Source organism: Fukomys damarensis, unplaced genomic scaffold (genome assembly GCF_012274545.1).
Source record: "Fukomys damarensis isolate Sample0158 unplaced genomic scaffold, DMR_v1.0_HiC HiC_scaffold_16, whole genome shotgun sequence".
Taxonomy (NCBI): domain Eukaryota; kingdom Metazoa; phylum Chordata; class Mammalia; order Rodentia; family Bathyergidae; genus Fukomys; species Fukomys damarensis.
Window position 1 is genome coordinate 12486266 of NW_022900928.1, and position 13109 is coordinate 12499374.

General features: G+C 50.2%; 1 protein-coding gene across 1 annotated transcript in view; it reads right to left on the minus strand.

Moving 5' to 3' along the window:
* Window positions 1-11443: 11443 nt before the first annotated feature.
* Myod1 (myogenic differentiation 1) overlaps window positions 11444-13109 on the minus strand; it is a 2264-nt gene continuing 598 nt past the window's right edge. The window contains exons 2-4 of the mRNA XM_033763914.1: window positions 12807-12837; window positions 12541-12634; window positions 11444-12326 (exon numbers count right to left, since the gene is read on the minus strand). Coding sequence (XP_033619805.1) covers window positions 12076-12326; window positions 12541-12634; window positions 12807-12837 — 376 coding nt within the window. The 3' untranslated portion in view covers window positions 11444-12075. The remainder of the gene's footprint in view (window positions 12327-12540; window positions 12635-12806; window positions 12838-13109) is intronic.

Consider the following 13109-nt stretch of genomic DNA (forward strand, 5'->3'; position numbering starts at 1 on the left):
GGTCTCCGAGACGCTTCTGGGCCGGCGCCCCCGGGTCACACAGAGGTGAGAAGGGCGTCTCACACGCCTCTCTAAACTGGGGACTTTTTTATCCCTCGGGAGGCGGAATATTCTCGTCGCCTTGACCTGGACTAGTACTGACCGTGCTAAGGAGCCCTTTCATTCCGACCGGGCCACGGAACCTGGAGCCCCCGTGGTCCTTCCAGAGGTACCCTCTTGCATGGACTCCAGAAATAACACCCTTCACACCCGTCCTAGTTCCATTAACAGCAAACCCTGGGCCCTACTAACTCCTTTCCGCCCCATCCCCTTTGTGACTCCAGACTGACTCCTCGGAGGGCAGCAGGGCTGACACAGGGATTGGCTCACTGGCTCTCTACCCTAACCTTGGGTCCCTAAGTGGCGATCCCTTAAGAAACGGGGAGCAACTGTTCCCAGGCTTGCAGACCACGACTATCCCCGGCCAGGAGAGCTCAGCTGCCTGGGCAGGAAGACCCAGTGTGTCTAAGGCTGGGTGCGGGCAGCTGCTTGCTGCGACTCCTGCAGCTTCTCAGCTGGTCTTGGAGGTTGGAGTCTTAGGTCCCACTTCAAAGGCGTCCTGGCCCATGCTTTCGGCCAGTGCCTTAGTTTACTTAGTTCAGCAACCACTCTTTCACTCCTTATTTGTTCCACAAGGGCACAAAGAACAAATCAGACTCAGCCCCTGCCATGGAGCGGCTTCCAGCCTTCAGGGAAGGGGAGCAGGTGGGACTGGGAAGAACTGGGGAGGTCAGGCCAGGCTCCAGGGGCAGCTGGCCTGGGAAAGAGGCTTATTGATCCCAGCCCAATCGAACACAGGATGCCTAGTCAAAGGGTGATTTAATTAAGGAAATACGGCTCTTATTTACCTGTTGGCACTTGCTAACTGTGCAGACAGCTGTCCCTAGATCTCCGCTGGCGGCCTGGTATAGAACTGTGCCATAGACAGCTCTCTTCATTGGGCCAGGGCAGTCCCAATCCCGCCGCATCAGAGCCAGTGTGTGGTGGAAAAGGCTTGTGAGGATGTAGAGGGGCAAGGGCAGAGCCAGGATGAAAGGATGGAAGAAGGCCAAGTGGAGGGGGGGGGAGAGAGAGAGAGGCACAGTTAAATCAGAAACAGAGGTAAAAACAGAGACAGAGAGGGCTGGAGTCTAGGGTCAAGATGGCACCTTCTCCTGCCAGTGATTGATCTGGGTTATTCCTTTAAATCGAAGCTACTTCCCCTTCCATCACCGAGTAAGGCAGAGATGAGTGTTTGAGAGTGTCCTTCGAACTCCAGCCAGTGAGCCCCACCCTTCAGTGCGGGAGGTGGCCCGGCCTGGTGCAGCTCAGCTGGCTTATATTCAGATCCCCAGGACACAGGCTCTCAGGGAGCTCCACCCCAGTCCCCGGAAATGATGAACAGAGAAATGGAGACCCCAGAAGCAAGAGAAAAGATGGGCATAGAGATGAGCATTGCCCATCCCAACCAAGATAGGGAGTCAAGAGAGAGGCCTCTCCAGACCTTCCCTTCCAGCCAGGCATCCAGCCCCTCTTCTCCAGGAAACCTTCTGCAGTGCCAGCCTCAGGGGCCCAGGATGGCCCCCTCTTTTCCTGTCAGGGCTCCTGTCAATTCTATAAAAAGGACTGTCACCCCCTTCCAGCTGTGGAAGTCAGGACTCCCTAACTGAGGCTGAACTGAGGAAGAGGGTTACACAGTCTCACCTCGGCACCCCCCCAGCCTGAGTCCTGAGGGAGGCTGTGCAGTGGGGCCCTACAGGGTGGAGAGGGAGGTGACCCCTGGGCTCCTACTAGGGGAAAGGTAGACAATTAGGGGCTTTGACCTGGAGGATGTGCCAGAGGGAATTACCTGAGGTTGGAGGGGGAGGGAATGGGGGTGGGTATCCATCAGTCTCTCAGAAGAGAGCAGACAGGTAGAAGAGCCTTCTCAGTGTGAGAGGAACTGTCTCTGAGGAGCCCCACACTGTTCCACTTCAGGATTCTCACTTCAGTCCCTCATGACACCCCCAGCCCAGGCCCCAAGGAATGCCCCTCCCTTCTATATCCTAAGCAGGGCATAAAAGTCCCTTCTGTCACTTCCTCTTCACACTGTGAGAAAGCTGGCATTTTCAGAAAGCCCAGAAAAAACTAAGAGGCCAACACAGAAGTGGGGGGTGGAGGGGGGTGCTCCATTAGAAGCAGAGACAGGTTTGGGGGAGGAATTACTGAGCAAGCCCTAGCTTCTTACCCCCAGACACTAACCACAGACCCTCAGCCCAGCTGAAAACCTCACCTCTTTTCTTCTTTTGAGAGCTCCCAGCCTCCTGAATAGCCTTTTGCATCCTCCCTTGCAGAAGAAGGCTTTTGGCTCCATGCCAGGGGATCTTTAGTAGCCATGACTGGTGGTGGCAGGTAGGGCAGTGCTGTTTAGTGGTTACGATCATGGGCTAAAACCAGATTGCCTGTGTTCAAATCCCTGCTCCACTGACTAGCTAGAACGTGGGCAAGTTACTCAACTTCTCTGGATTTAGTTTCTTTGTCTTTGAATGAAATAATCATTGTCCCTACATCTTTAACCCCCAGGGCTGGAACTCTTCCTCAGGCTCGAGAGAAGGGAGAACTGGGTTCAGGAAACTCCACGTGGGAATGGCCGAAGGTTGAGCAGGGCTAGGCGGGGAAAACAGGGAAGGAAGACCTAAAGCCGAGTTTGGCCTATGTTCTCACACCTGGCACTTGCAGGCCTTAGGTCTGGTCCCGCTGGGCTCTGGAAATGGCCCAAGTCCAGTTCCCAGGCCTTTGTCCAGATTGGCACAGCATCAGGCTGCTCTCCAGGCTCAGAGCCTCCGCGTGCCTGGCAGGCTGGGCTGCCACCTTGTGGCCATGCCTGGAAACTAACCTAAACTGGGCACCGGCACAGTAGCTTGGAGGGCAGCCCGGCTAAGAGTAAGTGTGGGGCTGGCAGAACAGACCACCTCTCCACAGTGGGCAGGGGAGAGCAAGCCTAGAGGCATTGCCATGGGAAATTTATGAACTTGGGCCAGGGTGGGGTATACAGCTGTTCCTTCCAGCCAGCTGAGGGGTAGGAGCTCCCAGATGTCACAGGCCATGGGAAGCCCAGAAAGCTTGAGTGAAGAACACTCTCGGGATGCGGGGAGGTGTCTACGGCAGGATTCCTCAGCATCTGCACCACTGGCATTTGGGCCAGGTAATTCTTTGCTGGGGAAACTGTGCTGAGCATCTGAGGAGGTTTAGCAGGGCTCTGTCCGCTAGATGTCATCAGAAGCTTCTTTCCCAGTTGTGATTATCCAAAAAACCTACAGACTCTGCCAAATGTCACCCGGGGTCTACAGTTCCCTCCAGTTGAGAAAATGGCTGATCTAGACAGACTCACAGCCTTTTTCCAGCTTAGTGAAGTGCTATTTGGTGAGGATTAAATAAGGTAGTACTTCACAGCCTTCCCTTCCCTTTCCATGCTGTCCCTTTCCTGTGGCTGCCCTGACCCCTATCCCCGTGCGAGCCCATCTCTCCTTCATAGACTCCTGCCTTTCCTCAGCCTTGGAGTGTCTGTGTGGACTGAGACAGAACACAACCTCCTTGGGCCCGGCTTGTGGAAGGCAGGGCCTCCAGCCCTTTCCCTGTTGGCCATGGTAATGAGGTGGGGAGGTGGAAGATCGTGAAGGCTGTGGTGAAGGTGGTCCGGAGGGCGAGTGGGTGAGGGAATGTACCTACGTGTACATTCCCAGCAGGACTGGGCCGGGGCCGCCGAGCTCTCCCTGGGCAGCAGCCGGAGCCTCATGGCTGTCCCCAGGGACTTCTGCTGTCTGAGACTCCTACATGTGCCCTGCAGGATGCTGTGTGTGTATCAGCCTGCAGGGGACATGGGTAGCATGTGCAGGGTGGGCCTGGGGGGTGTGGGGCCAGAAGCAAGGACTTTAAAGGGCTTACTTTTTAAAAAGAGAAGGTTATTGGTCTGGAGACTTAGCTCAGTGGTGCCGCTGCCTGCCTCGCAAGTGCAATGTCCCGCGTTCAGTCCCCAGTACCAAAACCAAAACCAAAACCAAAAAACACAAAAATAAAACAAGAAAAGAGAAGGTTAAAGTAAATGTCCAGGGACAAGTAAACATTTAGACTTACAAATCAAGACCAAATATAAACTTTAAAAAACTGACAAATACCACACACATCAAAAACATCCAGAAAAAAATCCTATTTTTATTAACTACCTGACACATCTATGTAGTACTTTTAGGTAAGTTATATTTATTTGAAAGCATTCAGAATACCAACAAAACTGTTGCTATCTTATTTGGCTGCTATCAAATGATATTAAATTAATAAAACATTTATCTTATATAAGTGCATTAAAGATGAGTGAAAATGAAAAAATTATCACCCATGATATATAACTACTTTTTTCTATGCACCAAGAACCTACTTTTTTTTATGTTGGAGTTGTTAATTTTGTTTTTTGAGATGGGATCCCACTAAGCCGCCCAGGTTGGTCTGGAATTAAGATCAACCTCAGCCTCGCAAGTGGCTAAAATTACAGGAGTAATTTTATTTAAAGCTTAGCTAAGAACTCGTTTTAAATTTACAGCTCCCTGGTTGTACTAGGTAAGATTATTGCCTACTGAAAATGCACTAAGATAGGGACACTGCAAGATGCTTTGGTTAAATGTGAGGGACTCAGAGTGAAGAAAAAAAAAGATCTTGAATAGCAACAACAAAAATGGAGGCATCACACTTTCTGGATTCAAAACTAGGTACAAAGCTACAGTAATCAAAATAGTGTGGTGTTGGCATAAGGATGGGTGTAGATCAACAACAAAGCTGAGAATCCAGAGATTAACCTGTACATTCATGGGCAATTAATTTTTGACAGAGATGCCAAAATAACTTGATCAAAACAGTCTTTTTAATAAATGATGCCAGAAAGACAGGATATCCACATGCAAAAGGACAAATTGGGACCCCCTTCTTCACATGGTGGTGAAAATTAAGCAATGTATCAAATTTCAAAATAAGAAATTAAACCATAAAACTCTAAAAACTTGGATTACGTAGTGGTTTCTTGATATTACATCAAAACCACAAAACAGAATAAGAAAGAGATGGGGAAGGTGAAGGGAGAGGGGAGGAGAAGAGGCAAGGAGGAAGAAAGGAAGAGAAAAGGAGGAGGAAGAGGAGAAGAGGTGGAGGAGGAGGAGGAAGAAGACAAAAAGTAGGTAATTTGGACATCATTAAAATAGAAGTGAAAAGACAGTCCACACTTAAGAGAAAATATAATGCAAATCACGTATCTGATAAGGGTCTGATATCTAGAATGTATAAAGAACTCTCATAATCCAGCAATAAAAAGTCACGTAACCCAATTTTTTCTTGGGGGGGGGTACCGGGGATCGAACTCGGTCCTTGCGTTTGCAAGGCAGGCCACCGAACCTCTGAGCTAGACATGTAACCCAATTTTTAAATGGCCAAAGGATTTGAATTGCCATTTCTTTAAAGAAGATATCTAAATGGCTAATAAGACATAAAAATATGTTCAACATCCTTAGTCATTAGGGAAATGCAACTCAAAGCCACTTTATACCCACCAGGATCGTCGTAAGAGAGAAGACAGTAAGTGTTGTGGAGGATATGGAGAAACTGGAACTCCCACACTTTGTCGATGGGAATGCAAAGTGGTACAGCTGCTCTGGAAAAGTGTGGCAGTTCCTCAAAAATTTAAATATGAAGGTATGCCCTGCCACTTCCATTTTAGATACATGCCCAAGAGAATTAAAGTATATATTTCAACAGAAGCCTGTGTGTGGACGTTCATAGCAGTGTTACTGACAATAGCTTATTCAGCCATCACTAGGAGTGAACCTGTCCATACGTGCCACAATGTGAATATATCTTGTAAACGTGACGCTAAGTGAAAGAAGTCACAGACAAAAAGCCACATATTGTGTGATTCTATTCATGTAAAATGCCCCAAATAGACAAATCTGTGGAGATAGAAGATGGATGGGTGCCAGGGCTGGAGGAGGTAAGATAGTGGGGAGTGACTGCTGATAGGCATGAGTTTCTTTTGGGTGGCAAAATTCAAAAGTGGTGATGGTTTTACAAACCTTGTGAACAAGGTACACACCACCGAAATACACACTTTAAAGGGTAAAAATCCCAGTTTGCATCCTCTCGGAGCCTGACCTGGAACTTTGTAAATTGAGCTACTTCATTGTTGTTGTTTTTTTTTTTTTCCTGAAATGCTTTAAGTGGATTGCTAAAGAATTTTAGAACTGGGATATACATTTTTTTTTTTTGGTACTGTGATTGAACCCAGGTCCTTCACAGTGACTCATATTCCCTACCCTTTTTTTTGAGACAAAATCCTCATAAGTTGCTAAGCTCTCCAGGCTGGGCTTGAACTTGCAATCCTCTTCTGTCAGCCTCCCAGAGTAGCTGGATTACAGCCATGTGCCACAGTACATTTTAAAATCAGCATTTTATTTCACAGAGAGAAAGCTGAAGTCCAATCCAAGGTCCAGAAGTACAAGTAGCACAGTCAGACCTCCACCCCAGGCAATCACACGGCCACCGAGACATTCTAGACTAACCCCTACTCCCGTGAGAGTCTTACACCCATTCAAACCCACCGTTAAATATTATCTGAAAAATGTTAACCTCACAAAAATAATCCTGTACAGTATAAAAACAAATATTACACAGCCTCAAATATATATATTTTAAAAATAGCAGTGACTTGTGTGCAGGCGGCTTAAATGTTTTGCAGATGAGAAAAAAATTGAGCTAGAACCAACTTGTTCATCATTATCGCATCATCAACTTTGTCTTCATGTTCCTCCTCCTCTGTTCCTCTCTGCTTTCCTCCTCTTGCTCCTTTGGCAGCCGTGCCTACCCCTTCCCACCACGCCAAGCTGCACACTATTAGCCTCTTCATGTGACGGCGGTTTTATAACATCATTTTCTGTGCAGAGAATAAGAGAGATCTTTCAGTCTTTCCTTCATCATGGTTGATCCAAACTTGTTTTGTACCATTGATAATTTCAGGAAGCTCCTTTCAGGCTCGTAACTCGGTTGGAAATGTCATGCACACTTTTAGGATTGATGTCACATTTGGGGAAACCTCAGTCAAGTTTCTTTCCTCTGTAGGCTGTAAGAATTCAACTCATTTTGAGTTTCTTGTGTGGTGATAGATTTTAAATATTTTTAAACTGACAGGTTACATTTAAAAATATGTTAATATTGTTGAGGTCTTGTTATAGTGGGACATCATGAATTTTAAGCTATCTTTGTTAATGTTGGTATTTTATCAGATTCGCAAAAAATTAAATATTTTTCCAATGTGTTTGTACAAGTCCCTGTTCTTTATTGATTAGAACATCAAACAATGTAAGAGTATTTTCCACAATTCTATTCAAGTGATCCCTTTCTTTTAATAGATTATATTTTGGTATGATTGTCTTCTCAATGTGAAAATCAGTGATATTTTTCAAGACTATTGCTTCTGTTTTATATTCCATTTCTTTAAAATATATTCCACTTGACCCAAAAGAATTGTATTCCTATAGATAGGATCTCAAGATAAAGATGAATGCCACCAAACACAAGAGGAAGTCAGAATTTTTAAAAAATGGAATGATCATAAATGGATTCCTTCAAGTAATTTAGTAAATTAAAAAAGACCCTAGACCATGTGGACCAGGCCTTGTATTTCTAGGGCTCCTCCCAGGGCTTTGGAAGAGGCTCATGGAAGGGAGGGGACCTAACTTCTGTTGTCTTTATAGGATACCAGCCTGTGTTGCACTCTAGCCACGCGTGCGCTATGGTATGACACTCGTGTAAGACACATACCTATGTGCTAAGTGCTTCCAGACCCAGCCAAGGTAAAAATGGCCCCATGGAAAGGGATGTTTTGGCTAAACTGCAAATGGAGTTGGGCTCCACTAGAGGCTCCCTCAGGGGACTGAGGAAAGGGACCAGAGGGGGTCCCTAGATGTTGTGATCTAATCTCCAGCTGCTCCTGTCCTCCTAACTTCCCTCATTTTATTCCGACTTCCTCCTCGGAGGCTGCAGAGCAGTAGGCAAAAACAAGACATTTCTAGAAGCCCACGGCCTGGGTTCAAATCCTTCCTCATAACCTAAGCTGTTGAAAATAGACATCACCTTTGGGAATTTTCTCACTGGAGTTTAAGGGTGAGATCTAAGTTAACCCCTAAGTTGCCAGAGAAGCCCAATATAGATTAGGAGGGTGTGAAACCAAGAAGAAAAAAAAAAGGTGCATGGAAAAATGGAAGGGGCTCCAGCCCCAGACCCCAAGACCCCCTGGTGCTATGGTGCAAATAGCCCCACTTTCATGTGTGAGCTGCCCGGTGTCCTTCCAGTGCACCCAGCTCGGGTTAAAGCTATTTGTTTTTTTTTTTTCAGCTTTAATTAAGTTTATTGGTACATTTTAAGGATACAGTAGAGTTACATTCATTGTTGGGATCTTGTACCTCTACATGACAGGTCTTGGTTCTTATTTTTTCCCCTTACCCCTGCCCTCCCTTCACCCCCTCCTCCCCTCCCCATCTACAAACACTTTATTTCCATCTTTTCATTATCTCACATTTTTTTCTTTTCCCTTATTACCCTTCCCCTACCCGTCCCACCTTCCCTACACCTTTAGCTCCTTTCTTCCCATTTCTAAATGTCAGTAATCTTATTAGGATCTTCCGTATTATTGCAGATTATTCACACCAGAGAAACTATTCGGTATTTACACATGTGTGCCTTATTTATTCCACTTAGGAGTATATCTTCAATATGTATCCATTTTCCTATGAATGTATCTATTTTCTTGTTCTTTATGCCTGAGTAATATTCCATTTTATAGAAAAACCACATCTTCTTTATCCAGTTTCCAACGGATGGGCAAATGGGCTGTTTCCAAGTTTTAGCTATTACAAACTAGTTAAAGCTATCTGAGTGAGGGTTCTGTTGCTTGCATCTCAAAACGTCCTGGCTAAATGCCCCATTCCTCCTTCTCATCCCAAGGCCCCCCATTGCTACAATGTCACTGTCTTAGTCAGCTTCAGAAGCTGGGACACAATCTCCAGCACCCATGACTTGAAGGAGGAAGGGCGATGTTAGCTCGTGGTTTCAGTCTGTAATTGGCTCCCAGGCGGAAACAAGGCGGAAGGGCATGGCAGGGCAAAGCTACTCACCCCTAACATCTGGGAAGCAGAGGGCAGGGTGACAGAGCCGGAGAAGTAGGGGCTATGGTCCAGATGCAGTCCCCGAGCCACGTCTTTATAACGCACCCAGACATATCCACAGTGTGCTTTTTCTCGATTCTTAGGGGACTCACACCAATCAGACTGACAAGGTGAGCTGTGACGGATGCCACTGACGTCACCATGGCTCTCTCTTTCTCCTCACTTCTCCAGGGCTTCCATATTCGGGGCTCTGTGAGCAGTTATGCAGGTTGTTCACTGCACAAGTGTACCTGCCTGAGGAGGTGGTCCAGCCTGCTTTCTGCTTGCCAAGCCACGAACCCTGGAGCAGGACAGCTTCCCCAGTAGTGAAGGGGCACCTGTCCGTTATTGCACACTGCCTCCCTGCGTGCTGGTGGCCCCCTCATGTCTACAATTGGCTTCTTCAGTGCAGAAACTGCCTCCTCCACTCTTCATTCGATCTTCTTGTTCCACCTCTCATTGCATCCTTTCTTTCCCTTCTCTATCTCAAGCCTTGTTCCCGCCTGTCCATTCTGCTTACCCAACCCGACTGTTCAAACGTAAGGTTTACTCATATCCTTGCCCTGCTTTCATCCCTCTCTGCTCCCCACTGCTGTCAGGATAAGCCCACATGAGCTCCACTGTGTCCCTGCCTCTGCCTCTCCCCACTTGCCTCTGGCGCCTTGCCCTGGAACATCTTTGGTCTGCTGAACAGTTTTCTCACTCTTACTCTGGGTCTTAGGACTGGTTATTGCCTCAGCTTGGAGCGCCCAGCTTTGGCCCCTCCTGTTGGCCAACTCCTGAAAGACCCATTAGAGGTTTGTGTTTGTCTGCGCCTCTGGAAGATTGTCTAGGCACCTTCCCATCTTCTCCTGTCGTGGCCCCTGCTCCTGTCACAGCGCTGCACTCATCCTGTGGTCATGATGTGATCCCCCCAAAAGTCTGGGTGGCTCCCAAGGGCGGGAACTGGGTCTGGTTGTCTCTGTCTCCTCCCAGCACAGGACTTGGCATCTGCTGAATGGATAAAGTCAAGAATGAGACCCTGGGGGCCTCCGGGGAGTGTATAGAACCAGGGGCATTGGGGAAGCAGCCAGGGCCTTGTTAGTAACAGGACCTTCTGGGGGCTCCTTGGAGACACCGTGCAGAGGCTCTCCTCGGGACAGAGAGCAGGTCCTAGGTGCGAGGAGGCTGGTCTTCCTGCACCCTGCCTTACCTGCACTGCCACCACTTGAACATGGGCCTGTGGGGTCTGCAGGGTGACTGTTGGTGGTGCTGATGTCCTGTGCATGTGAGTGGGAAGGGAACTTCCTCCAGGCCACCCCATTCTCAGCCTTAGAGACAAGGGGAGGGCAGAGGTTTCTGTGTGGGGGTCATGTCCTCCATGGGCATTGTGACTGTATCATCTACTCTTGTTCCACAAAACAAGCTTCAGTGGCTCCCTTTAGGAAGCCCTGGGCTAAATCAGAGGCCTCTGCCCTGATCTTGGAGTTTACAGTCTGAGCAAAGTATACCAATTGGGCGGACGCTGGTCCTGCATGCCCCTCTCCTCAAGGCTCTGGAACCCTGTCTTCTTATGAGATGGGACAGGCCCTGGATGCTGTGAGTGTGGGCTACAGGCTGAGTGGAGCAGCCTGTCTGGCAAACTGCCCCTTTGCATCACCTGTCCTTAAGAGCCTGTGAGCACCAGAGTGTGCAAAGCTCCTGGCTTTGGGTTTTCCTCTTAGTGCTGTGAGCACCTATCCTACCTTCTCTCCCTGCAAGGACTGAGTGACACTTGGGGCCATGACCTCCTGGTGATCTTCTGAACACACCTAGGGTCACTCTGCGCATGTGGAGGGGTAGGACTGTCTTGTATGCACTTCAGGACCACCAGGGGGAACTTTTGAAAAATACCAGTAAGTGGCCTGGGTATCTGGGTAGAGACATTAAATCTGAGTCTCTAGGAGGAGGGGCCTGGCATGGACTCTTTTTTCTAAACTACACAGATCAACCTAATGTGCATCCTTCCATGAGAATCACTGACGTGTGTGGAGATTTAAGTCAAGATCCAGAAAGTCCTACAAACGGGAGATGCACAAGCGAGCTGCCTCTCTGCAATCCGTCTGCTGCCGACAGGGGCCGCTGCGGGGCAGCTGGCTCTGGGCGCTGTTTCCTCCAGATCTCCACCCCAACTCCACCCTTCAGTCAAAGGAAAGCCGGAGCCACCGCAGTATAAATTAGCGTCTTTATTTCCAACACCTGAGCGAGCGCCCGCAACGAGCGCCCGCAGCTCGCGCGCCTGCTGTATAAACATACAAAGCCCCTGTTGCACCACACACCATGCCTCAGAGATAAATACAGCCCTAGGGGCTTCCGCTCTGGCAAAGCAACTCTTATTTACAGGAATAGATTACAAAAAGTATTACAAAAAGTGGTCCTGAACCGCGGGACGGGGTGGGAGGGGGCACTGGAGCTACCCTGCAGGCGGTGGGGAAAAGTGGATGTAGCATGTAGCGAGGTCTCCTGAAGGTAGGGGCCGAGCCCCTAAAAAACACCTGGGTGTGGTGGGGAGGGCGCAGAGTTGCAAGGGTCTCAGCCCCCGTGGTGGAGGCAGCAAGAAAAAGGAAGGGCCTGTCCCTCGAAGGATGGCTGTGCCTCACCGGGAAACTCCAGGCGGCCATCGCGTGTCAGGGAAAGGTGCCGAGTGGGAAAACGGGCAGCGTCCTTGCGCTGGGGTCGGAGGGCGGGCAAGCTTTTCGGGTGACCCGCCTCTCCCGCCCAGGGAGGGGTCGCTTTTAAAGCGCGATTGGGAGGAGCGTCATTTAAACTCAACCTTTCGGGCTCGAGGGGCCCTGGCGCACCGTCCCTCGGGAGGTGCCCCTCAAAGCACCTGGTAGATGGGGTTGGGGTTTGCGCCCGCAGGACACTGCGAGGTGGTGTCCGGGGAAGGGGTGGGAGCGCCCAGCTCGCCCTCGCCGGGGGCGGTCGCTTCTTGCTGACACCCAGGTGACTCTGGCGGCGCCTCGGCTTGCAGGAGCGCGGGCGCGGCGGGGCTCTCCGTGGAGATCCGCTCCACAATGCTGGACAGGCAGTCGAGGCTCGACACCGTCGCCCCCTTCCCTGGCCTGGGCTCTGCGTGGGGAGCGGGGAGTTAGTTCGTCAGCGGGGGTTGAGCTGCGGCGCAGGATCCCACCCCTGGGCCCAGCGCAGAGGGGGGCAAAGGGGGAAACTGAGGCTCTGCCTGCCTCCGGGACGATACAGCCGGCGAGAGCGCGGGGCGAGAGGGGAGGGAGCCGAACGCGCAGTATTTCATTCGGTGCGCCGCGGCCCGGTGGCGAGTGTGCGCCGGAGGAGGGATGAGGTAGGGGAGACACGCTGTAGTAGGCGCCGTCGTAGCAGTTCCGCCTCCGGGCGCCACTCGGGGGGCCGCTGTAGTCCATCTGCGAACGGCAAGGACGTCCCAGTCAGGGCCGCGGGACCACGAGGGACCCGAGCACCACTCCCAGCAGCCCCCCGCCCCCAAGTGTCAGCCGCGAATTCTGGGACCGGCGCTGTCTGGGGTGAGAGGTAGGAGCCAGCAGGAGCTGGGATCTGCGGCACGCAAGGCCGAACCGAGGGTGGGTGGTCACTCAGTCGCTCAGATCTGCATTTTGGAGATAGGGATAAGTGGAGAAAAATCGTACTTTCCAGTCCGCGCAGTGTTACGTTAGCGCCCTAGTCGGGCGGATCGAGTTTTGTGCTATCCCGCTTCCGCTGCCCAGGGCGCGGGAACGCACTCCCAGGAAGGTCCCCCACCCCAAGGGCCGGTTCCCTGCGCTAGGAAACCCGTCGCAGACGTACGAAGCGCTGCCTTCCCCCGCCCCATCCCCCGCCTGGGTCCCAGCCTTACCATGCCGTCGGAGCAGTTGGAGCGCG